We start from the raw sequence: 26,377 nt of genomic DNA, 5'->3' as shown, positions 1-26,377 counted from the left end.
TTTTCAGTTCTTCTTGGAGAACTTTCTTCTTCCTCTTCTCCTCCTGGAGCTCTGTGTTTAACTTCTCCTGGTTGGTTGCAACACTTTGGCTAACCTCCTGATGAGAAGCTTTGAGATTTTTCAGTTCTTCTTGGAGAACGTTCTTCTTCCTCTTCTCCTCCTGGAGCTCTGTGTTTAACTTCTCCTGGTTGATTGCAACACTTTGGCAGACCTCATGATGAGAAGCTTTTAGCTTATCCAGCTCTTCTTGGAGATCGTTCTTCTTCCTCTTCTCCTCCTAGAGCAATTTTTGTTTTTCACGGCGAGTTGATGAACTTAATTGCCACGCCATTAATATGGCATTTGATGAAAAGTCACAGTAATCTTATGCCTACATTATAAATGTCTTGAGACCAATTTGACACAGCTTGACATGGTTGAGGTCAGAGGATGAGGAGGAATACATCAAAGTGTAAGACATGCAAAAAACAAAGACATTTCCTGCTGCCACCAGGGGGCGCTGTGATTTCAAGTCATAATTTCTGTGTAGATGTCATCAGACCGGGACACTTGTCTTAAATGTCTAGTTTGGACTCTATTGGACCATGTATGTCCGAGATACAGAACCTTGTGTTTTGATGCCGTTTAATCAAACTTTGACGCCACGCCACGGTCGCACGGTGTGACGAAAAATCGAACCAGTTTTCATCTCCATCTGGTCGTGATGACACTCATCTAAATTTTAAGTTGATCTGATGAAAGCCCTGGGACAAGAACGTCAAAGTAAAAATGTGGAATATGGCCAAAATTGCCACTAAATGCAAAATGGCCGACTTCATGTTGCATTTTTCATAATGCTCCCTGAGGCTTTCTTCTATGATTAGTCACTATACACCTTTGTCTAGATTTTGGTAAAAAATCGTTTATGTGGAAACCTAGGGGCTGGGTTCCAGGTGGCGCTGTTGGGCCATTTTGCCACGCTCATTTCCAAATACTCCAGAGTCCGTACATTTTCACCACTTTCTAATTAATGCAAACTTTAACAACATTTTGAGCATGTTAAAGCCCTAAAAAAGGCAATTCATTTGACGGAAAAAAATAAAATAATAATAATCATTACAATTTCCATAATAATAATAATAATAATAATAATAACAACAATAATTGTGGTTTATAGAAAAAGAAAACATATGGTTGAGTTCACCATAGTTTATGGTAAAACCTACCCAACATATTTCTTAATTCATCCCGCTTGCAGTGGTTGTTCCTCTGTCACAGCTGCCAGCAGCGTCATCAGTGACGTCAGTGACGTTTGTAATCAGTCACGTGAACGCGCAGGTCTGGATCAAGCGCAGCTCGCCACTACACAGGCTGCTCGTGCGCGTCCATCGCACTGAGAGCGGTCCTTCTTTCATGAGAACACATTCAGGACAGAGACTGAAATCAAAGAGGAGACGGCGCAGAGAATCGTTCTCATCGAGAGGAATCTGCAGCTTGAGTGTGGACGCGCAGCTCGTGTTCGACAGAGTGATCGTCGTGAATCTGGGATGTGAGTAGATTTAAAAACACGCTCACACACACACACACATACAGTCTGTATAATGAAGTGGTTTCCCTTCGTGTCTTTAATATTGTGTGACTCTGGTTTTATTGGAGCTGACGGCTGATCCCCTTTACAAACGGGATCATGTGAAATCTAATTTTAATGCTGGATGGCTGCTGGTTATTATAATTAAAACAACACCATTATAAAACTATCCATACAGCTGCATGCATTGCAGTAATAATTCAATGATTAATATCATTACTGCCTGTGTGTGGTTGACTATCATCACCGTGCGCGCATTGGTCACTTCAAGTCAATCGCAGGCTTATTTCGTTGCATCCCGTGTAGATGCTTCGTAAGATGGCCTCTTGTGATGTGATGCGAGAGAACCGCTCTGTATTATTGTGCTCGCTGAGGTCAGCTGTGTTTTTATCGCCGCACGCTTTCTTTGTGCCAATTCAAACAATTCAAAACCGTTTGCAAGCTCATCACACAGGCTTCCTCCAGTGTTTAATATCCAGCACGCGCACCTTTATGCACCCTCTTCATCTTTCTGCTGTGTTTATCTTGGGCGTGTGTGGTTTCCTCATCAGGCAGCCCGCAGGGTCCCCCTACCACCCCCCTGTCAAATGTGAGGAATGCAAATGGCTGATGTGGGTGAGGGTTGTCTTCATGGCTAAGAGGGAACAGATGCTGAGTGAAATGTTGTGGTGGTTCCCTCCCCACGATCAGACTGCCCACCCTCCCCTGCTGTTAACACAGCCCTCCATAATCCCAGCACAGGCTGTCTGCCTGACCAGCAGCCGCTGGGATGCTCAGAGCAAAAGTCAGAAGGCTTTTATTGCACAGTACCAAATCAAAAGGATTTATGGTTGAACTTCTGCTCTTTTGGGGGAAATGTAGTAAAGCAAGTTTCTTGCATGGGAGATGTGTCAGCACTTACTTTGTTTCAAGTTACAAAAGCTCCCATTTGCCTTGAGTCTAATCACAACCCAATAAAAACAAGAACAGCTTTTCATTTTGTGTAGTTGTCATCCAAATTTAACCTCAAACCCTTTGGCGCTTCCATTTTAACAAAGTAACTCTGTGTGGACATGCACTGTTAAAATCCATTGGAATTAAATGTAAGTGTTCATAGAGAGAAAACATGTTCAGCTGAACTACAAGGGAAACAGACTCATAAGTCCTCTGACCAAAGGCATCTTGTTATATATGAATTACTGGAAATATACAGAATAATGATGAGTTGTGTTTTAAGACAGTGTGGGACTTTTTTGTTGCTCCCTGTAGGGGGTAAATGTTGGGAACAATATTGCACAAGTTTTGAAGAAATTCTTGCAAAGCTGCCGGTCAGAGGTGACTCATAACAACAATAGTGGATGTGAATGGGGGAAGCTGGCAAAAGAGGAAATCCACCATGTCCTTATTTGTGTGAAGAAAAGTGTGGTTAATGAAATTATTGCAGTTCTTCTGTGTAGTACTTCCAGGGTTGTGGTAACATGGTGTCGCACGCATTAAGTGTGATAGTAGGAAGGTAGAAAATTTGACGAAATCTGGTCGAATCAGGTTTGTTTTGAAAGTTTTGGTCACTGAAGCAGATGAGTCTTCCCATCGATGGACACAATAACAACAGTGATGCAGTGTAGAGACAAAACAGAACGAGACACGTGGCCGCAGTAACCTTTCCCTCTAGTGCAGCCTACATCAGTACCCACCTCAGAGACTAATGGAAAACACACACAAAAGCTTTGCTAGTTAAAAAGGGAACAGTAGCTTCCAGGTCAACACAACATAAAGACCAATGACACAGAAAACATCAAACACAGACAGAAACTTGTGATCACGTCATATTCAGGACGTATGTGTTAATATCAAAGCTGTTATTCTAAATGATTGTTTTTTCTCTGTCTCTCCGAGGCTCTGAAATTATGAGCAGAAAACCTCCGTGCTAACGACGCTGCCCAAATTAGTCGACTCTTAACCACAGCAACGTGCTCGGCTCATTTCAGCATCGCAGGGAGAAATATTAAGTTCAATTTGAATGCTGTTGCTATGGTGAGGATTAGATATTAAGCCAGGCCTCGTCTTCCTGTTGAGGGGGAGGAACAGACGCAGTGGATGTCGTGTGAGTTGGAGCTGGAGATTACATCTATATTTAATCCTGAACCTTCCAAGCATTGTACGACACAACTGCGATTCCAACAGCTGTATATTTAGCTGCACCCCTGCAGTGCCTACTGAGAGCAGGGATTTCTTTTTTTAGAGTTATGTCACGAGAAATGAAAAGTGGATGAACAGGATAGTTTGGGCTTTTAATGTTGTGTGGTGGTTAGGTCCCATAATAAAATAGAATTCTGTCTCTTTGTCATAATCAATGTCTTAAAGTGTCAATTCTTGTGCAAGCTCAAACAGGGATGATGAAGAGTTTGTAAACCTTTTAACAAATTGTGTAAATGTACAGTAAAGTGCATGGACTCAAATGATAATGATACCGCTGCATTGGTTGTTACAGTGGTGTGAGTTGTCAGTCCGTCCATCCATCCATCCATCCATCCGTCCGTCCATCCATCCATCCATCTGTCAGTCCGTCCATCCATTATCTGTACCACTTATCCCTTAAGGGTTGCAGGGGAGCTTGAGGAAAAGAAGTATATATCTTCTTTTATAGAAAAATCGGTGCTCAAAACAACTAAAGTCTGCTGAGTAAAAATAGCCTTTGTCAAAGTCTTGGAAAAGTACAACTGGTCGAGAATCATGGAAAAGAGTCTAGTTAACTTAAACCAACTAATTAAGCAACTTTAAATGTGTCAAATTCTGGACTCTTGTTTTTTCAGGAAACGCTTGTACCCATCATAACAGTAGAAATAGCATGCATCCAAACTGCAGTGAGCTAACCAGGGAACATTGGGAATAAAGTCTCTGCAAAGAGAACATGAGTGATGATGAGTTATGATTTGAAAATGTCTCTGCCACTGAAGCACAGAGCGAAAAAACAAAAGGAAATATATTAGAATGATGTTTGTGGTTTGTTTTCTTCGGTCCACGGTTTCTATGCTCACATATTCAAGTAAATCCTTCTCTGACTGTACCAGTTGCAGCTTCTCACCCCTCAGCATGAAGCTGGAAAAGCTGTAGTGTGTTTGCTACTATAGATTATTTGAGGTTTTTAGTTTTTTCTCCAAATGTTAAAGGCCAGTTTCACTCTCTAAGCCCGTAAGCAGTGCTTAGCTTTCTGTCACATCATACGGCCACCGAGGAGGAACGCAGCACAGATCCCTTAGCTTAGTTAAAAGCCAAAGTCCTAAGTGGACGAGATATGGTCACCGCTTCTGGTGTGCCATGGTTCCTAGAAGCGACACATGTATAGCGCAGGGGGAGGAGGAGGAGGAGGAGGAGGAGTGGGGGTAGCTTTATTCTAACTCTGTCAATATCCCAGTGTGGGAAATAACAGGCAGCTGTTTATCAGTTTGCTGGTGAGTGTGGAGGAACTGCTGAGTGAGATAAGCAAGCTCTTCAGCTGGAGCACGAGCTGGCCCGGCGCTCACAGGGCTTCCCGGGCTCCATGCTCTGTGATAAAGCTGTAACAAGCTGACTCACAGGCGCCGGCTCCACTCCTTTCTCTACCACAACATTGTTAATGCAAAATGATACACACGGTTGGAATATCACCTCACTAAAGCCCCTAAAAAAGCTTTTAGTCGGCCTTCTCTTCATTTCTCGACGCTCAATTATATTCTGGTACTTTTCCTTTCCAAACAGGCATGTGTTTTACTTCACATAATCAGTCAGGTCATATAGCAAGGTCAGCGGTCTTAGGCCCGCCCATATTTCTTTCTGAAATATGGTGTTTTTGCAGACAGGAATGCATGTTAAATGCTTCCAGATGCTCCCATTAGATCTGGCTATTGGCACAGTATAGAATATGTATGTAATGTAATGTCTATATTTGACATGTTTCATGAGTCCCATGTTTAATTCAATAGCAGCAAGATAATTCAAACAATGTGTTTTGTAGAGAGTGAATTTAAAGGTGTCGTATTCAGCCCATTCTGCTCAGCCAGGTCTGTTTTCCTGATGCAAAGGGCCATTTTCCTTTTTTCAAGCTGCACCACCTCTGGAATATGTTTCAAATGCTTAATGGAAGCTCTCTCTCTCTCTCTCTCTCTCTCTTTCTCTTTCTCTTTCTCTCTCTCTCTCTGTCTCTCTCTACCTTCAGCCCACAGTGTGGGAATGGGAAATAATGGAGGATAAAGGCCCTCGTGTAGCCGACTACTTCGTGGTTGCCGGCCTCACCGACTCGTGCAAACCTCTGGAGGAGGAGCTCCACTTTGACGATGCCGGTACCAAATCTGTTAAACCCAAAGCCCCCATCACAGACGTAGCGGTGGTGATCCGGTCCCTGGGCGAAGAGGTACCCCCGGGTTTCACCTGTGTGGAAAGCACCCCCTCAGGCCTGTCTGCGGAGCTCAATGGAGCCAGCCTCAGGGGCCCGCAGATCTTCTTGTGCTTCAAGCGAGGCAGAGATAAGCCTCCACTGACAGATCTTGGGTAAGCAGTAATCCTCCGTCTCTGACCCTTTACTCTGCCCAGCACCACTAATCACCTCTCTACCTTGGGTCACTGTAATCTGCTCTTAAACACATCCTTTAGTCTCACATCACCTCAATGAATACCTCATCAAAACTCTCCCGTCAAAATGTGTGTTTTCAAGAATGTCTCGTTTCAAAACTTGTGTTTCAGTATTCTGTACGAGTGGAAAGAGAAACTGAAGTCTGGATGTCACCTCGTCCAGACCACGCCCTCAGGTCGTCCTGCCAACATCAGCAACTCGTCCTCCCAACGCATCTACATCACCTACCGCCGCGCCCCGAAGAGCCAGCCGCACACTTCACTCGCTGTCACTGATGTCTGCATCATCGTCCCCGGCAAGGGGGAGATACCCCCCCACACCTTCTGCAAGGTGGACAAGAACCTCAACAGCAGCATGGTGGGACACAGCTTCATGGACAGTTATATCTCATGTGCAAAGATTCGGATTTAACCGACGTGTGATGTACTGTGTCTTTTCTCCTCTTCCAGTGGGGATCCTCAGTCTACCTTTGTTATAAGAAATCTCTGGCTAAAGCAAACACAATTGCATACAAAGCAGGTAAACTAGTGTGAGAGAGTCTGTATTGTTGATTTGTCAGTAAATATCATATGATCTTGCCCGTTCATATGTTATACTGTGTGTGTGTTTGTGTCCAGGTCTGCTGTGTAGGTACCCTGAGGAGGACTACGAGTCCTTCCCACTGCCGGAGTCAGTGCCTATGTTCTGCCTGCCCATGGGGGCGACGGTCGAGTGTTGGCCCGCACACACCAAACACTCCCTGCCTGTTTTCTCCACCTTTGTGCTGACGGGGGCCTCTGGAGGAAAGGTAGAACCACCTACTTACACGGGTGTCAACAGCATCTGTGCTCCTTTGCCTTGATCTCTTTCACTTATTTATGGCTGTTTTTGTAAAACACAGAAACGACACAAACTGGAATGTCGATATCGCCAAATAAATCCACCACTTACGTCATAGTCCTGCTCGGGATCATTTACAACTTCAATAATTAAGCCATTAACACACAGTTGGCATCTGTTTTTCTGACAGATTCTCCCTTAATTGCTCCATTTCAGGCGGTCCGTCTATCTTTACCGCCCCCTCTGCCTCTCTCTGTGCATTAGTATCCCTTATGGAGTAGTTTGTTGATGAACTGCAGTGGTATTTAATAGCAATCCATTTTAATCAACTTCTCAAGTCGACCTGGAATCAGAAATTGTCTGAAGGATGTGTTTGGAATACTTACCGCCCGGTCGGCTTTTAAAACACTGCAGCATAAAAGATTTTTTTTTTCTGCAGCTCATCTTTTGAATAATGGATAAATCATGCACCACTTGGGCTCGCAGAAGTTTTAAATGCTGAATGACTCAGTGCCCACTCCTTTCCTGCAGCCTCGAGACTGCAGGCGAGTCTCCTGGCGCTTCATGCCTGGTGTGATTTGTTTAATTATTTGGGAGGAACGGCTTCAAAGGGCTGAGGATGATTTCACTGATTTATGATGATGAAAATTCATCATCGGTTCCGAAAGGACATTTTACCTGAATAACTTCTTTCAAAGGTCCTTTCACTACGCTTTGATTTGAGTCTCGAACCGAGTTTTGAACACATGAAGTCTGGAGGATGTCCAGAAAATTGGGTCTGGACATTGTCCTGACTTTGAGTATTGAAGCAGGAGATTGTCTGGGTCAGAGGCTTTCACCACAACATGATAATGTTCAAGAGGTGACGTCTGGGTAGAGCATAAAGGAGACAGCTGCGGATAACATGTGTTTTTGTTACCAGCACATCGACATCTTATGGCCAAAAGCTCTCGAATCTCTTTTCAAGTTGACTTGTTCGTCTACGTCTTCTTCGTTCATTGCTTCTCTTTTTCATCCTGAGATATTGGTATTCTTTTTGGTATTTTCAGTTCTGCCTTTGTCGCAATGTCATCAAAGCGCTCATTCGCTCGCTCTGAATTCTCGAGACAATTTCTTGCTGTATTTTTAGATGGGCTCCCTCAGACATTAACATGTCGAGAGCAACTGACACGGACATTTTAATTATTGCAAACAGCTCTTCTGGGAAGACTGAGGAGAATATCCAGAGTTCAATACATATCTGAAAGCAGCTAGATTGAAGTATTTTTGTGTGTGTGCATACATGTCTTGAATAGATTGTACATATAATCAACACTTATATCCATTTATGTGCAGGTGTACGGAGCAGCCATCCAGTTCTATGAGCCCTTCTCAGAGGAGAACCTGTCTGAGCGTCAGCGTTCACAGCTCAGTCTGCCGAGCTCTGGCCTCGGACCTGACGGGACCAGAAGTGTTTACAGCAACAAGAGCATCTGTCTGCTCTCCCATTGGCCCTTCTTCCAGTCCTTCAGGAGCTTTCTCACTTTCCTCTACCGATACTCCATCTCTGGACCACACGCTCTGCCTATTGAGAAGTAAGCAAGTTTTTAAGTCTATCAGAAGCTGGTTAATTCTTATTCTCGGTGGGCTTCATTTATTCTTTTATCTCTTCACTTCCAGACACATCTCACAATTCATGCAAAATGTGCCATTCCCCTCCATTCAGAGACCACGCATCCTCGTGCAGGTGAGTTTAAAATGTGAAATTTGTCTTGTGATGTAAAGACTTCAGTTCTTCAGTGCTTTACCCGGTTTGACATTAATATCTGTAAACACGCTATACTCACGGGGAAAATCCTCCTCCCACTTATGCTGTAATATTCTTCTGTTTCTTCCGCAGCTGTCTCCACATGACAGCCTGATACTGAGCCAACCTGTCTCCTCTCCACTGCCTCTCAGGTGGGGAAACTTCAGTGAAATATATAATTATAATATGAAGACATACCATGTTTGATTTCTTTATCTGGAACGTCTGTGTTTGTGTGTTTGTGTGCTAGCGGTGGAAGCCTCTCCACATTGCTGCTGAATCTGGGCCCGAAAAATGCCGCCACTCTGCTGGTGCTGGCGGTCACAGAGCACAAGATCCTGGTTCATTCCCTGCGTCCAGCTGTACTCACCAGTGTTACTGAGGCCCTCGTGTCTGTAAGTGCTATGTTCTTTTTTTACTTTCCAGTTGTCACAATAATAAAGTGAGTGGTATTTAATGTGATTATAGTTACAATGGTGGATGAGGTAGGGCAGGGCCGTGGCATCGCTGAATCACCCATAATCACATAAAAGGAGAACCTCCTCTAAGGATATTAAAGGCGTTCAAAAGCAATTACTTCTGAAAAAGGTTTTTTAACGAAATGTTCATTAAAAGGAAAGTTACTGACTAGCTCGCTGTTTAAAGCGGCTGTCAGACCTACACTTAACTCTGGATAACCTCCAGAAAAAAGCTGGGGGACATTTCTATGGACAATCTCCAAAGTCCATGTCTCAAAACAACTTAAATCTTTTTCATTTTTGCAGTTTTGTTGCTGCATTGTTCTGATGCACATCTGTTCCCCTTTCAGATGATCTTTCCCTTCCACTGGCCGTGCCCCTATATCCCTCTGTGCCCGCTGGCCCTGGCCGACGTGCTCAGCGCTCCCTGTCCTTTCATCGTGGGCCTGGACTCCAGATATTTTGACCTTTACGTGCCCCCATCTGATATCAGCTGTGTGGATCTGGACACCAACACAATCTCCCAGTACGTGACTTCTAACAGTGGCTGCTCCCTGATAGATGGCCCTCTTCTACATTGAGACATCCAAACAAAAATCATCTGCCCCTGGTTTAGGTTTTTATTGGTCCGACAACTAAAGTTCCCTCCCAAGGTTATCGGTAACTGTCAGTTAGAGCCTCTCTTATGTAATGATAAGAGTTGGAATGTGAAATATTCTCACGATACACAAAAGCACATGTCAGTAAATGAATCTCCCTCCTCACATAATTTTCTAATGTTTCTTTACTGTCCTCCCATGTAATGAAGACCATATGTTGTGCTTTCAGAAAAGAAGACAAGAAGGCTTTAACATGGAAAATCTTACCCAGGAGAGCTTGTAAATATCTTCTGAACACTCTGAATAAGCTCTATCAGCAGCTCATTGAGGGTGAGTCCCTTCCGATGCTGTGTCATTCCATATGTGTTCTCATGAATAATTTAGGCTGGCTACTTGAGTCTGTTGAGTCAGCCTGGACAATCATCTTACTGGAAAACTCATTAGATCCTTACATTGTTACATAAAAAAACAACCTGTAATGTTTAGTACATCCCAGGAGGTATTATGGAAGACGTGTAATTGAATCTTTCTCTACACTTCAATTAGTCATCTACTGTGATTCCCAGAATCGCTTTAGGCTTTTTACTCAAATTTCAGTGCAGAGCTACGGGCTAATGTTGCCTGTTTGAAGAGAAAATAGAAAAAATCTGTCTCGTCATCGTCACAGTTAAATATAAATATCCTTGAAAAAGAAAGTCCTCTGGTTGCAGCAGATTATCTCTACCAAGGAGGTCATGTTTTCATAGCTGTTTGTCTGTCTGTTAGCAGGATTATGCAAAAAAACGACTTGAAATTAGGTTGAAGAGTGGGGCTTGGGCCCAATTCATTTAAGAAGCAGATTCGATTTAAGCTTTAAAATGACGGGGCTGGGTGAATTTAGATCAAAATAATTAAGTTTCGTCCACTTCTTTGACCAATACCTGCGAAACTGTTGATATTCCCACTAACCACTGTAGGTCTGCTTTGTGTTTTGTGCTAATTAGCATAGCATGCTTACAAATTGATCTCAGTTTACATGCTAAACATACCTGCTAAATGTGAGCATGTTGCCACCGCTAATGTGAACATCAAGTTATTCGATTCCATAACAATTATATCACTTGGTCTATCGCATACCCACAACATACACTTCCCTTTTGTTATGCAAACTGTCTATTTTAATTTGTATTATTTATAATTTTTTGTCTCGCTTTTTTGTCATTGCACCAATAAAGGAATAAAAAACCATGTTGGTTGTATCTCTAACAGGCCCAGCTTATGTCCCATTGTGGAAAGAGTGCTAACATTGGCTATAGCACAAACAAGTAGCTTAAGCACTGATTTGATTTAACTGTAGTAATAGCTTGTGTTGCCATGTTGTTCATGTCCTGAGATGGTTGTGTGCTTCCAGGTGGTCAGGTGAGCCGGGATGATGTGCAGATAGAGCACACCGTGACTGACAGTGAGCTAAACGGGGGGAAGAGCCTCCACACTCTGGAGCTGGAGATCCAGGAGGCCTTCCTGCGCTTCATGGCGGCCATCCTACGAGGCTACCGCTCCTACCTGCTGCCCATCACCCAAGCTCCCTCTGAGACGACCACAGACGCCAGCTCCCTCTTTGACCTGCAAGGTAGGGACCTCTGTCTGTCACATGTTTTATTATATGTGATCATAAAGCACACTGACAGGCTGTTGTTGCCTAGCCTTCGTGTGCTTTAGTATTTCGGTCGGTCAGGGGGTTAGGTTTGTCCTAAATCACTTCTGTAATGACTCTGGTGATTTATCTTAAGCCTCCGTGGAAAAAAGGCTTGGATGACGGGTGAGAGCAACGGCCATGAATAACAGCACAATGTCCTCACACATCTGTGGGCTCTTATGCAAGCGGAGCGGCAGAGAGCAAGTTGTTGAATTAATTTCCTGTGGTCTGCGTCCTGTAAAATGAAATTGCTCTCAACAGCTTTGCGAGATAAATGTCCACCTTTCGTTTGCATGATTTCATAAGATGCTTTGTTTCATAGGCTTCCTGAAGAGCAGGGACCGCTCCCACCAGAGGTTCTACTCCCTCATGATCAAGACTCAAATGTTCAGCCGTTTCATAGAGGAGTGCTCCTTTGTCAGTGATAAAGACGCCAGCCTGGCTTTCTTTGACGAGTGCGTTGATAAGGTGAGGCCCACAGCTCGTCCGACTTTTACGAACTAATCCTTATAAACTTTTTGACCAGTCATGTTTGCGCAGGCTTTGGTTATGAGCAGGTAAACAGTCCGTGTGGAGAGCAAAAGTCAGTTGTGTCAGCTATTTATTTTGTCTTCATTTATATACAGATCGCTGCTAACAGAGCTTTTGTCTAGACTGCAAACAACTGCAAAAAGTATTGCTGTTTGTATTTTGTTCTCATGTTGGTAGTCGGACTGTGTGCAACAAACGAAAGACGATGTCTGGGCCCTGAGGCTAATTCATCATCAGTTTCGGGCTGATTGATCCAAATTGCTATAGTGGCCTCCACCCATTTGCAGATACAATGCTTAGGACGGGAGCAAAACGATAAATCACTTGCTGTCCTCTTAATTAAGCTTTATAATTGAGGTCTTCATTTAATTTGAAAGAGTCAATAAGCAAATAGTGGGAACTAATAAAAAGGACCTGACAGCCCTAACATCTTAGGTTTTATCACATAATCTTCCCCTGTTCTTTTCAGCTCTTTAAAATGTTTTTCTTCTTCTCTTGGTCTTTTCTTCTTCTCTGATTTCCTGCCTTTGTCGTTTCCCTTGGTGCTTTGCTTGTCCTGATCGCTGCCTGGTAGCTCTTCACCAGTGGAGGCAAGGTAAGCTGCTAGAGCTCGTGCTAACTGCGTGCATGTTTTTGCACATTTTCAGTAATGGAATCGGGTATAATTTTCCATTGTCCTCACAGCATGACTCAGCTCCACATTTGTGTGTGTACTCTTAATGGATTAATCACAGCGAGGTTAAAAGGGAGTGAAGCTAAAAGTAGAGAGGTCTTAAATGTGAGGATGTGCTTTAGTCTGTGTCAGCGATTTGCGTTATTGAACCAGGTGCCATTAGAATGAACCACACAGAGGTTATCCAGAATGAGAATTAAGGACTGTGAGATATTCATTATTTCTGCTTTTCCTATATTCTGTGCACTGTCCTGTCCTCTGTGAACTGTCATGTACAATAATAAGGCTTGTTTGTCAAATTGTTGGTTGAGATGTTGAAATTCTGTGGGTTGGCTGCTCAGTTCTCAGTTAGAGGTTGAATCATATGAGGATTTGACAGCTTTTATTAACACATCCCTCCTACACATGTTTTGTAACACCCACAAAAAAGGCAAAACCTCCCCCTCCCTTCCAAAAACCCCTGTGTGCTTGCAAACTTGTGAAATCAGGAAGTCACATTTACATCCTGCGTGAACCTTTTCGAGCTCCTGTATGAATGGCCGCTGCGGTTGTTATCGAGAAGTGGAAGCATTGATTCACTCAGCGTCACTGATGCTGAGGTCGACAACAAGTATGTGATTGGGAAAGACCTCTTGGGTGTAAGAGGAAGGGTAACGAGCGGAGAGACGCAGAGTGAAATGGAAGCGAGGGCGAACGGGTCAGTGACAGTCAGTTGACTGAATCATGTACTCGGCTGAGTAGAACAAATGTTGTAACGTGGTGTCACTGGGGAGCTTTCAGCTGCGGCTGTAATATTCAGGTTTTTATCTAAAGCTCACGTCTGACCTGGTGATCGGATGATTCAAGCGACTGCACATCAGCATAGCAGGGCTTTAGGATCTCTGTAAACTCTGTAAACTTTACCTCTACTTTTCTCTTTCATGCTGGTGCTGTTGTTTGCAGACAGCAGTGGGTCTTTGCACACTCGTCTGGATAGAGCAAATCAGCTGGTCACTTTTGAAATGAAGCAAATGTGGCAGCTAAGTATCGAGCCTCGCTGCCAAAGCAGTAAATTGTAATAATGTCCCGGGAGCAACATGGCAACCTGTCCAGGTCACTGCAGCCTGGATTCATTTAGTCTCAGAATATCCATAGGCTGACGTCCCCGTCTTGGCAGCATCCTCGGGACACGGGCCATATTTCTGATGCTGATGGACTCATTAGGGACATCTGTTTGTCCTCACTGACCCTCGTGTCTGATCTGATCTGAGAGCTCGTCCATTATCAGATGCCTGAGATCTTCCAAGCGGCTAAGAGCAAAGATGAAAAGCATTGATGAAAGTGTGTTTCTCTTTCAAACCAGATGGACAGTGAGCGGCCAGAGGACACCCGGCTGATCGAACTGGATGAATCCCACCGCAGCGAGCACACGGTCTATGTCAACCCCCCGGAGCTGCCTCCGCTGCCACAGGGAGAGGAGTATCCCCTCTGCTATAGGTACCACACTGCGGCTCAGTCTCTTTAGCAATAGATACAAAACAGTATTGTGCACTGCATAGCACTTCACAGACTCTGGCTGCACACAATACGGCTTACAGAGAGAGTGTAAGTTGCCTCTGTTAAATCATTTGTCACTGCTGCAGAGCTTATGTTGAGCTGGAACAAGTCGCCTTTGGACACTTGTGTTGTTGCTCGAGCTTCCAGGATGTGATACTGCGATGCCTGTGCATGACTTTTGTGAAAGTGGAATTATGTCTCTCTTGGTTTCTGTCACAAGATATGAGTATGTGTACGTAATGTCTCCCTGCAGCTACTCTGGGTTCCCTGTACTGAACGCTGAGCTCCTGGAGCCACTGGAGGGACAAAATCCTCCATCGGCCCACGTGGCCTCTCGCCACAGCAGCCCAGCCAGCCCCACGGCCATCTTCAGACGCTCCAAACAGGTCAGCCGTGAGACCAGCGAGATTTCCTAGAAAACGTACAAAGAATAATATTTTGTAAGCATCATATACTGATAACACAGTGGTAGATAATCGCTTTCTACTCAGTCTTAGAGGTGAATGGGGATTCATTGTACAAGACATTCCATACATCAATTAACTTCCCCTGCTTTTGTCTTTCTAACCAGCCTCTGCTGTTTTGCAACCATTTAATAATAGATAAATTGTATATGCATTATTTGAGTAAGCTTCATTTACTGCTACACTCATCTTTCATAGTGATGGATAATAGGGGCGTGAATCTGAACGTAAAATGCAAATCGGTGTCTTGTAGAAAATGAATCATCTGTGCATTTAATGTGTTCCTTTGAATTTCAGGAGATCAAATCGGCTCAGAGGATGGCCAAGACCTACTCATCCATACCTCAGATGTGGTCCAAGTGTCTGCTGAGTCATTGCTACGGCCTGTGGTTCATCTGCCTGCCGGGATTTGTCGGGACCTGTCACTCTAAAGTGCGTGCCCTGCGCACGGCTTACGACGTGTTGAGGAAGATGCAGGAGAAGAAGCTGCAGGCTCCCGATGAGGTAGCAAACTAAATCAATATATACAGTGCACGTATCAATGATATGAATGATCATTTTTTTTAAGATATTGTGCACAGCCTGTAACATGAAATCCCTGTTGTGTTCTGTCAAAGGTGTGTTACCGTGTGTTGCTGCAGTTGTGTGGTCAGTACAGTCAGCCTGTCCTGGCCGTCAGGGTTCTGTTTGAGATGAAAAAGGCAGGAGTCCAACCCAATGCCATCACTTATGGATACTACAACAAGGTGTGTGCTCTTGATATAAACTGTATCTGCAAATAATAGGTAATTAAAAATACATGATTCTAACATGACGTGCTTGTTCCGGCTCCAGGCGGTGTTGGAGAGCACGTGGCCCTCCACCACCAGAGGAGGCTACTTCCTGTGGGGAAAGCTCAGGAACGTGGTACTCGGCGTGCTCCAGTTCAAGCAGGCAGGGAGAAAACAGCCGACTCCGCACAGAGATCCTCAGCTTTCAGGTGAGAAGAGCAATGTCCTGGCTCAGATATACCTTGTGTGATATTTTTTATTTTGTCACATAATATCCGCAAACATCTTGATAAATATGCTTCTAGAAAACATTGATTTTTAGCAGGTGGCTACTTGGAGGCTTCCATTCACAAATGTTGTGATTATTATAAGCTGAAATATGCCTCTTATACCTCTTTTACTTTATAAAATTAGAAAGTAGACGCAGGATTTTTTAACATGGACAAACCCGCCAGAAATGGGGACTCCTCTCCCAGAGGTCTCTCCCCGGTGCGTCATGTTCGGGCACACCGAACAATTAAAAACTGGCCACCTTGCCAAATCAGCACGTTCACCCGGGTGTCTTGTTTTCATCACTACCGATCAGAGCCGATTAAAATCCTTTGTCCATTGCCGAGTCATTTGACCAGGGAGTGAATGCAGATTAAATCCATTCCCGCTGTAGACAAAAGCGGGAAAGGAGCTTTACAATTCTCTCTGAAGCTCTTGGAAATGCGCAGAAAATTAGATATGAGCATCATTGATTTAGAATTTAATAGCTCATCCTCCTCTAATACCCCACACTTAAAATGACTTTAACTCCAAGACTTTTTAGCTCCTAAGTTGTTTGGGTTTGCATTAAGTTCAGTCCTAATAGACTGACAGGAGCTTGTCTTACTTCCTGTAGTGCTTAGTGAATCAACATGAGTGTGATCCTGGGGGTGCAGTCATCTCTTTCCTCGTCTCATAACAAGGTTCATCCCATCTCTCTCCTCCTGCAGCAGATTGTTCCCATCCTGCATTCCTGTAATGACATTAATTAAACGATGTGAAGACGGTTTCCTCCCCAGTGTCAGCACACAGGTTGCTCTTCATGTCAATCCCTAATTCCCACAACAGCCTCCAGACTGTCATGACCATGATGATGTATGAGTGTGAGGGGCTCCAATGAAAACATCATGCTTACTATACTGCAATGTACAAAGAGCATTCCAGAAACAGACACGTGATCATGTTGAGTAGCATGCACATTTTTGATATTTATGACCTGATGATATGTGACTTAGTGTGAGTCATTCATCGCTCTGATTCCCTCTTTTGAGGAGCAGTGATGGTGACGGCCTCGTATGTGCTCTCAGAGCCTCCCTGTTTCTTTGTGGTGGATGTTAATGATTTCTTCTCGGTTCAGTGATTGTAAAGTGCTCCTTTTTCGGCTGGGCTCCGGTCTCATAACCCTGCTGGAGCTCTGTCATTTGCTTGAACCTCTCCTCCTCTCTCTTGTCAGACGGCAGTGATCTGGACACCGTCAGTCACGGGAGTTTGGACAGTACTAATGACTCTGCCGAGCGCACGTCCATCGACACCGACTTCACCAAAATGGACTCCAGTGATGACGGATTCAGTACAGGTAGGAGGCAGCAGCTTTGTTCTTACTCCAACTGTGTCACTCTGACTCGGCGCTGCTGCTTGTGTCTCAGCTTCTTTCTGTCAGATCTGATTCGATTGACCACCTAAAAAGTCCCCGAGCCACATCATTACTAAACCTCTTTTGAGCTGCTTGAATGTCACTGTACTCAACTGTTCTGCCATCATTGTATTCTGCACATTCTGCTTTCTGTCAATCATTAGACTCCCACATAATAAAAAAAAACAAAAGACACCAGATCCAAGAAACGCCTTAAACATCACGTGATTGTATTATGTCCCATAGTGACTAATGTTACATCTGTACCAAATCCATATCCGTCTTCGGACATAGTTCGAGAACGGTTTCTTCGTTGCTCTTTGCCTTATATGATGACCGGTGTACAGTAGATACACAGATCCCAGCATTGATAGCATGCTAAGATACTAACATTATCATAGACCTGCTAGCTGCTCTGTACTTCTTCCTGCAGTTTGACCTTGTGGACATGATGCAAGTTTTCAAAGCCTCTTTCACTCTCCTGCTACTCCTGCTTTTCTATTCTGGGAGTGTTGTGTGCTAGGAGCTTTCAGATCAGCTGTCTCCTAAAAACGGTCCATGGAGACTATATGACAGTTTTTCTTTGTGCTTGGCTGTTTGTGAAAGAGAAATTGAAAAAGCGAGAGGAAGTATGGAAAAAACCGCTCGGTGGTTTTCAGAGGAATAAGTCCCCTTATCTTTTTTTCAGGTGGACAGTCAGACCAAGGTTACGATTCCCTTTCGAAAGAGGAGGAGAGGATGTGCGGCCGAGAGAGCGACAGCACGCCGCCGGGAGAAGACAAAGGGCCAAGGCAGTCCAGTGAGTTATGGATTAGCTGCTCTCTCTAATCTTCATCACTTATTGTGACCGTGTCTGCAGAAATGAATCCCTGCTCACTGTCTGCATTATGAACTACTCTCTGTGCATCGCCTCACAGAGTGGGTGTAATGTATTCTCTCCCCGTCGCGTCGCAGATATATTTAGTTGTTTTTTGGAGAAACAGATTCGGCTGATGGATAAATGTGTTACATAAGCAGCTGATTGGTTGCATGAGAGGATTGGTTTCAAATCCTGTTTTAAATAACAACAGGCTTTTCTCTCTGTCCCAGTCCTCATGAGAAACAGTCATCATATACCAGAAAATGGGTTTGGCAAAAAATAATAGACCGATTTATTTTGTCTGGTTTTTAAGATAAACACCCGTCCCATAAGGAACCACACAGCTGCCAGTTTCTCCACCTCTGCCCCACAGCTTTAGTTTTTCATTGTCACAAACAATAGCACTTTGTACATTAATATCTTATAGAGCCCCATCACTATGGTTAGCCGATAATATCAGTCAATATGAGCTTTTCAAAGACATGCGTTAATGCGTTAAAACGTAAATGCTTTTCAGCATTTACGTTTGCTGATATGTAAACTTTTATTTTATAGAATAAACAATGTAGAAAATATGTGTTTTGTATATTTATTTGTGTTTGTGCTTTCTTTTTATGGATAGGTGTTTATAGTTCAACAGTAAAATATCAAGCGTAAAATGACATTTCTTGTTTTTCTTTGTTGTTACTGGCATCTTAAGAGTCATTGTTAAATTATTATTTAAGATATATCAGCTAACACATCTGTCTATAACATGTTTATTACCTAATTTTTGCATTGACACCCCAAATAATCCAATTCAGTAAGGATCTGTATTAAATAACTAAGCTTTTGCATTGACAAAATGTATGTTTTTCTATGTTAAATGCTGATTTATGTATTCTTATGACAGAAGTATTATGTATGTATTATATCATTAACATTTTGATATGATTTGATTCTCCAGCACCGGAGATCGAGGTTCCAAACAGCAGCAGCATATCAACTTCTACTCAAAGTTCTAAATCACCAGACGCCAACGCAGGTGAGTTTTATTCAGAGAGAAGATTGACATAAGGCCCTGATGGTGCTGTAAAACAGTTCCACATGTTTTCATTGTATCAGAGATTAATGTGTTGCTACGTTTTGATGTCACAGGTAATGGCAGCAGGCTGGTTTCAAGTCCATCTGGTGACACCATTCTGTGTAGAGCTGTGTCACAGACAGAGAGGCCAAAATCTCTCGACCTGTCTGGTGGACTGGAAACCCTGAGGTTCAGCGTGCCTCATCTGGGCTCAGCCAAGCAGCAACACCTCGCCGCTGACAGGCTGCACGGAGTAGAGGAGGAGGAGCTGGAGACTGACAATCACAAACCTCTGGTGGAGAGGAGTGTGAGCTGCAGCGGAGTCGTGGAGAGGTCAGACGTCTCCATGGAGAGGAGTGTCAGCTTCAGTGCCGGGACTGTGAGGAGGACAGGGATAGAGACAGGGTTTGACCCCCTGTCACTGATGGCGACAGGGACTGTACAAGAGTGTGACCAGGACGACTGCAGCACGCCAACCACTCGCCGCAACCTGGCTAAAGAGATTGAGACGTACATGAGCAGCTGCAGCAGCCCCCCGAGCAGCCGCACAGCCAGCATGGACCCGCGGAACCCCTCCAGCCCCTCGTTTGGATCCAGCCCATCTCCTCACACCTCACCGAGACCCTCCACTCTACTGCGCTCCAACACGCACCTCCCGCTGCCCGTCAAATCCAAGGAGAGGCTGAGACCGTCGCCCTCTCTTCCTCTGGGTTTCTGTAACATAGACAGAGAGAGGCCTTCCTCATTGGTGTCACCCTCATCCCCCACTCCCTCCACCTCGTCGTTCTCCATGGACTCTCTCTTCACGCCGACACTGGACATCTTCAAAAGCAGCGTCATATCGGCAGGGAAAGGCGTGGCTGAGAAGGCCAGCCGCTTTTACTCTCGTCTGTCTTCCCAGACTTCACTGACACAGGTTAGCAGTGCAACTTTTGTCACAAATATTTCTGTAGACGATGTGAATCTGTGTCCCTAATGACTCTTTTTCTTTCCTTCAGGATTCCAACTGCGACCGCATCAGTGTCTCGTCACTGACGTCAGCGGAGGCCGACTGCTCCTCGCTGCTCGATAATGACTCCTGCCTGGACCCGGATGGTTTTACGTCCCCCCAGCACGGCAGCATGTCCCGACTCAGGAGGAGCCCGGTTGTGGGCCACGCTACCCTGAGCAGCCCCAGCACACCCAACAGAGTGTTCAGACACAACTCCTTCTCTGGTTGGTTTTACATCATTTCATTAATTTCTTTGCCACTTTATCACCTTATTGCATATATTACATGTATTGCGATTAGATACATATACCATGTACACAGAAATGTTATGCAAACTGTTTCCATTATAAAACTACTAATAATACAACTTAATTTATGTAGGATTTACCCAAATAAGGTTTCAAAGTGCTTTACAAATTACATGGAAATATAACAACATAGAAACAAAGCAAGACAAAACTAAATGAATGAGATATCATAAATGGAAATATTAAAATCAAACAACATCCATTAAAACTAGTTTAAGTCTCCTATAAAACATTATGTTTTAATCAATTATTGAAAAACAGTTAAAAGTGCAAGTCTAATGACAGGTCTAAATCAAGTCCGAACACTGGCAAAATATCCATTCTGTGATGTAGTTGAAATGAAACATTGTGTTGGTTCCCAGTAAAACACCTAAAATCCATATAACCTCACCAAACTAAAATTAGAGTGAGAGTGTGACTCAGCAATGGGAAGAGTTGGGTGTTGTTATGTGGGAATCTAGGCCAGCAGGCAAGATGGCTGCAGTGTGTGGGCTTTTCTGCCCTCCGCCACAGGCCCTATATGCTAAACATGTGCAAGTGAGCATACATGTGTGCACGCACACTCACGTGCACACAGATGTGAGACATTGATTCACTACAACTGATTGCAGACTATGAGACACGGGGTGCTGCTTTGTTTCAATCTTGTAGTCTTGCTTTATTTAATTGAGATATGTAAAGCTTTGATATTTTTGGTAAATCTTGCATTTAGCTTTTTCCTGTCTGTGTCTTATTATATAATCCTCCATCATATCTAGGTGGTTTGGCACTTCCCTCTAAAACTCCTCACACTCCGGATTCCTCCCCCGACACCAGCCGTTTCCAGCCCTCTCCCAATTACACCTTAGAGGTAAGTTACTCACTCATGGAAATCCCTTAATAGAGACTGGTTTTGAGAGTGACTCAGACTTTGCACTGCCTCCGATTTCCTCCACAACCTGATGATTCTCTTTGTAGGTGCAGATGTCCAGTTGTTCGCTCTGTAAGACCTGTGACTGTCTGGTGTATGACGAGGAGATCATGGCTGGCTGGACGGCAAACGACTCAAACCTCAACAGCACTTGTCCCTTCTGCGGCACGGCCTTCCTACCTTTGCTCAACGTGGAAATAAAAGATCTGAGACCAAAGAGCAGGTAAATCCTCCCTTTACACACAACAAAAGAGTATAGACAGGTTCTATTGAGGGAGGAACACGCCCAAGGCCACTGGAACCACCGCTATGCTGTTTTATAAATGAATGGAATCAGTCAACAGAAACGCAGGAGTGCCTTTATTTTGAAAGCAGGTACAGGAAGTGTTGCAAACATTTACGTTTGCGACATATTTAAAAAATAATATAGATATTTCTTCAGAAATATTAGACATAGCATCAAAACTGTGGTGAAAGATCAGTTTCACTGTTTATTCTCTTGAGAACAACAGAAAGCTAGAAGAGCAGCAGGACTTCCATGACTTCCCCCAGCAGCAGCTGGTGTGGAAATGAAAACCAAGTTGTTCAGCGGTCGCTCCGCGTTCAGTGAGCCCCAGACCTTATTTACTGTTATCACTAAAGCTTTGAGCAAAGCCACATTTCACTGAATATATTTTGGAATTTTTCCCTTTTCAGCCACATCGTGTTCTTCAATTAAATCTTGAAAATAGCAATTCATCACAAATTGTATTAATTGTTGGTGTTGTTAGTAACTAGTTTATTTAAAAACAAGACAGGACAGACTTCTGCCGGCCCCAGTGCCCCCCTCGCCCCACCATTGGATCAACCCCTGGTGTCTGTTTTGCTGTCTAGCACTTTTCTGAAAACCACTTTCCCACACTGACCAGACATCGTTTATCCCTGAGGCCTCTTTAAAAAGATAAATTGTGTTTCTTCCTTCAGGTCCTCTAAGGAAAGTAATCCTGTTATAGAGGAGGACACGTCTGCATCACTCAATCCTGAAGCCAAAATGTCCGTGACTGACTGTGCGGCTCAGTCATCTGCAGCTCCCTCGCAGAGACAGGAGAGCAGTGGGAGTGCTGGTAAGGCAGCGCCAGCCTCCGCTCCGGTGACAGTGCCCTACCTCAGCCCTCTGGTTCTATGGAAGGAGCTCGAGAGCCTGCTGGTGAATGAGGGCGACCAGGCCATCTCCTCCCTGAGTGTTGTTGACCAACACCCCATTGTCTTCTGGAATCTTGTGTGGTACTTCAGAAGGCTCGAGCTGCCAAGTATCCTGCCGGCTCTTATCCTGGCCTCCCAGCACTGTCGCCAGGGTGACCAGGTAAATAAGTCTATTAAGCTCACTAACATATATCTGTCTCTCGATTGACCCATTTAATATAGTCACCATTTAGTCACAATTTGTTTTTACAGCTCTTGTGTGGATCTATATAAGGAATAGGATATTGAATATATATAACTTATGTTAAAGTTAGCATGCAAACATTTGATCTGTTTAACATCTAAGTAAAATGACAGAGAGCATCTCTGAGATACTGTTATCGAACAAGAACGTAACTTTTTTGTTTGATCCATGTCCCATCTATTAACATGGGAAGAAGGGATTTAAAATCCATACAGCAGCAAGCCACCAGGGGGCAATCAAAATGCTTTGGCTTCACTTTTGTAAGGGATGTGAACATTTCTAACATAGGCGACTCCTAGTGGTTAGGAAGTTGTTAAATAACACATCTCTTTGAAAATGTCATTAAAAATGCCCCAAACTACCAAAAAACAAGTAATTTCAACGCTTTAACAGCATTAAAACTCTGCCCACCAGGGCCGTAAGTTCCAGAACAAGGGATTAATCCTCCACACTTTCCCTCTCTTCAGACTCCTCCCAGCGTCTCATCAGACGACAGTAAGCAGGTGCTTGTGAGGATTATGTGGGACAACCTGAAGCTGCACCAAGACAGAGTTCAACCCTGTTACGTCCTGTGGAACACACACTGTAAGTCCTATCAGCAGTGGCTCAAACAGACTGGTGTATATGATGAATCAGAGGGTATAATAACTTTCAGACTGTGATGGTAACACTGTAGAGTTTCATCGAGGTCAGATATTTACATGCAAATTAGATCATTCATATGAAGTAACTAGAAACCCATGAATACTTCAGCTTCACAGTTGAGTCTTGGTGAATGAGAGGAACGAGTCTTTGATGAGCGCCACTTTTATCGCTCTTGCGTTGCAGGTGCCAACTCCCTGGTTCGCTCGGGGCTGTGTGAGGAGGGCCAGCTCTTCACTGTGGAGCTACTGCAGGGTTTTGTGAGGAGCATTAAGAAGAGTGATGTCTATCAGCCCATGAGTCAGATCCTCCAGCTGCTGGGGCCGGAGCTGGGTTTCAAGAGACAGAGGTGAGGAAATCTGGATGTCAGCGTATAGTAGGGAGGATGATGTGAAATGAAAGTTTAACACTGCTTCTTCTTTTTTTCCCCAAACAGGAGCCTCTACAGAGATTTACTGTTCCTTGCTCTAGTGGCTTTGGGAAAGAACAACATTAATATAGGTAAGTTCAAAAGCCTGGTATCCTTGCGTTACTGTATGGGATGGTAATGTCCTTCTGTTGGACTTTGTTTCAGATTGAAACATTTCAACAACTATCAGTTGGATCGCCTTTAAATTTGGTACAGACATCAGGGGTGCCCTGTGAGAGAATTTGAATGCCTTTTGGTGATCGCTTGATTTAAACTTTAGCACCACCTTCAGGCCAACATTTGAATTTCACCAATACGTTGGCTCTAGCACTCTCAGAGGAGACGTGTCATCCACCTTTATATAAAGTCCATGGTTGTTAGTGCTGTTTAGAAAAAGTTAAGTCCTTATTGCAAATATGCTAAACCAAGTGAATTTTGATATCCATATTTTTTCTAACTAATCTTTCTTTGAAGATGCTTTTGACCGGGAGTACAAGTTGGCATACGACCGCCTCACACCAGACTTGGTTAAACTGACGCACAACTGTGACCGGCCCCCTGGACCAGGGGTCATGGAGTGCAGGAGAACATTTAGGGAGCCCAGCCTGTAGATGACGTCTCCCCTTCTGTCCCAGGATGTTTCCTCCTCAACCTAGGTCACTGCTTTCCTCTCTTTTATTTTGGACTGATCTTCAGACTCAGGACCATCTCACCTGACTGAGGCACTGAGCTCTTTAAAGCACAACTGCTGAATTACACTTAATGTAAAGCAACTGCACCAAGGATCTTATACTGTTAGAGCTGAGAGACATGATGGGACAGGACTTGTGTTTGTATATACTTGAAATTCCACTGTATTTTCAGTATAACTATAGACAGTTATATATACAGTTAATATACAGTCTATTTTATGACTTGTAATTCCTGTTAAAGCTGTGAGTAATTATTTCAAAGTATATGATCACATCGTCTAAAGTTCTCAGTGGTCCTGGTGACCTTGTTAAGACTGTTGTTGAGTATGTGTGTTTGTGCAATTTGTGCGTGCGTGCGCGTGTGTGTGTACAGTATGTACCTAGCTTTTAGAGATTCATGTTTTTACAAAGCACTTTGACGAGATGAGCTCTCGCTGTTCATTTTCAGAAACGTGACTCTGTGGCCAAGCAGCCGACACTTAAGTGACTTTTCTGTTTGGCAGCTGCAGGACTCACTGTGCTGTCTGATGTTTCCATTACATGCAGTTCACAAAAAGCAAAGAAATTCCTCCTGATCTGCATCTTGTTAAGCCGACAGGGTCATGTCCATATGCCTGAGTACCGTTAATTATCTAAACATTTGAAAACAGAAATTCTAATTAAAAAAAGGGAGAACTCCAATTAATTTGAATTATTTGCACAATGTTTATTCATATATATTTTTTTGTACCATGTACCAAAAGAGCCCAAAAGGGAAGTTATACTTTACATTTAATTTTAATGCAATACCTTTCTTTTTTAATGAAGAATAAATAATTTGTGTTATATGGGACCATCAAGGATAAATGTCCTTAAAAACGTTACAATCAAACTATAACAGACAAATACAAAATTTTGTTGATTTAATCAACACACGTTTTGATAGAGATTCATGTATTGACCTAGTAACAGATTTATGAAATTGTACAGAGTATTTGATTCTAGTATTTTGTATTGTTTTTGTTCTGATCTTCACTCTGTTGTAGATGTCAGTTTTAGACATTTGGACAACAGTGCACAGCTAATGGTCATTTTAACCACTTAAAATAAAACTGACTGTTGAAAAAGGTTGATAGCAGATGACAATGCTGAACTCTTTGCACTGAACATTTAAAGTACTGTTAATGTGTCAAAGGTGTTAAGTGTGATTGACAGCTCTGACCTGCCCTGATTCAAGAGCACGTTCAACAATGAGTGTGTTTATTCTCTGTGTTGATATTGTCCCTCACTATAAATACCCTGCTGTCCTCAGTGTGACGCAGCTGCACAGCTCAGAACTGAACTTCACAGTTAATCATAATGATAAGATGCTGGATTAGATGCAGCTCTGTGTTGGGAATAAACACCAGTCCCATAGAGAGCACATTTGCATTTTAACCACCGTGTAAGTCGTAACCAGAAACAAGCAAATACTGATGACCAAAACATCGATTGATGTCCACATGTTGTTTACACTATTTGTCAATTTACACGATGTCTATGACGTATTATTTATCATTTGTAACACAGATACTAATTTGTATGATTTTGTACCTAAAATAAATCTGTCTGGATCTATACTTTGCTTTCAGTTATGAATAAACACGTTTTTTAATGGATATAAAGTAATTTCTTTCCCCAGGATATGTTCTATGATTATTCTTGTTTAAAATCTGATGTGAATGCAAGAAGAGTGAGGTTCTCTATAATGTTATAAAACAATATTTGGAGCAAGTGTAAACTTGCATTTCATACAAAATCTACATTTAGAAACCTACAATTTTCCAAAACGTGCCCATTATCTAGATTTATATTTCCCTTCTGTGGATGCTGTTTCATAACCAGTGAAAAAAAATGTGTCTTATTAATGTAGAATATACATGCACTGCACATTCTGCCCTATATAAGACAGTAGATCTACATCTCCTGA

General features: G+C 43.3%; 1 protein-coding gene across 1 annotated transcript; it reads left to right on the top strand.

Moving 5' to 3' along the window:
- Window positions 1-1,318: 1,318 nt before the first annotated feature.
- On the top strand, window positions 1,319-26,072 carry dennd4a (DENN/MADD domain containing 4A). The gene is made up of 30 exons (XM_053427195.1): window positions 1,319-1,528; window positions 5,742-6,073; window positions 6,266-6,512; window positions 6,605-6,674; window positions 6,773-6,942; window positions 8,310-8,548; window positions 8,634-8,700; window positions 8,854-8,912; window positions 9,011-9,155; window positions 9,569-9,744; window positions 10,047-10,147; window positions 11,208-11,426; window positions 11,815-11,960; window positions 14,039-14,172; window positions 14,486-14,618; window positions 14,994-15,200; window positions 15,314-15,442; window positions 15,531-15,675; window positions 16,950-17,072; window positions 17,818-17,928; window positions 18,935-19,012; window positions 19,126-19,967; window positions 20,050-20,266; window positions 21,109-21,200; window positions 21,308-21,483; window positions 22,224-22,602; window positions 23,154-23,271; window positions 23,515-23,677; window positions 23,765-23,829; window positions 24,212-26,072. The coding sequence occupies exons 2-30, from the start codon at window positions 5,766-5,768 to the stop codon at window positions 24,346-24,348; spliced, it is 5,196 nt and encodes a 1,731-aa protein (XP_053283170.1). The 5' UTR covers window positions 1,319-1,528; window positions 5,742-5,765; the 3' UTR covers window positions 24,349-26,072.
- The last annotated feature ends 305 nt before the right edge of the window (window positions 26,073-26,377 follow it).

This window comes from Pleuronectes platessa, chromosome 7 (genome assembly GCF_947347685.1).
Source record: "Pleuronectes platessa chromosome 7, fPlePla1.1, whole genome shotgun sequence".
NCBI classification, from domain to species: domain Eukaryota; kingdom Metazoa; phylum Chordata; class Actinopteri; order Pleuronectiformes; family Pleuronectidae; genus Pleuronectes; species Pleuronectes platessa.
Note: the sequence above shows the minus strand (reverse complement) of the source record. Positions and strands in the feature narration are given on the sequence as shown.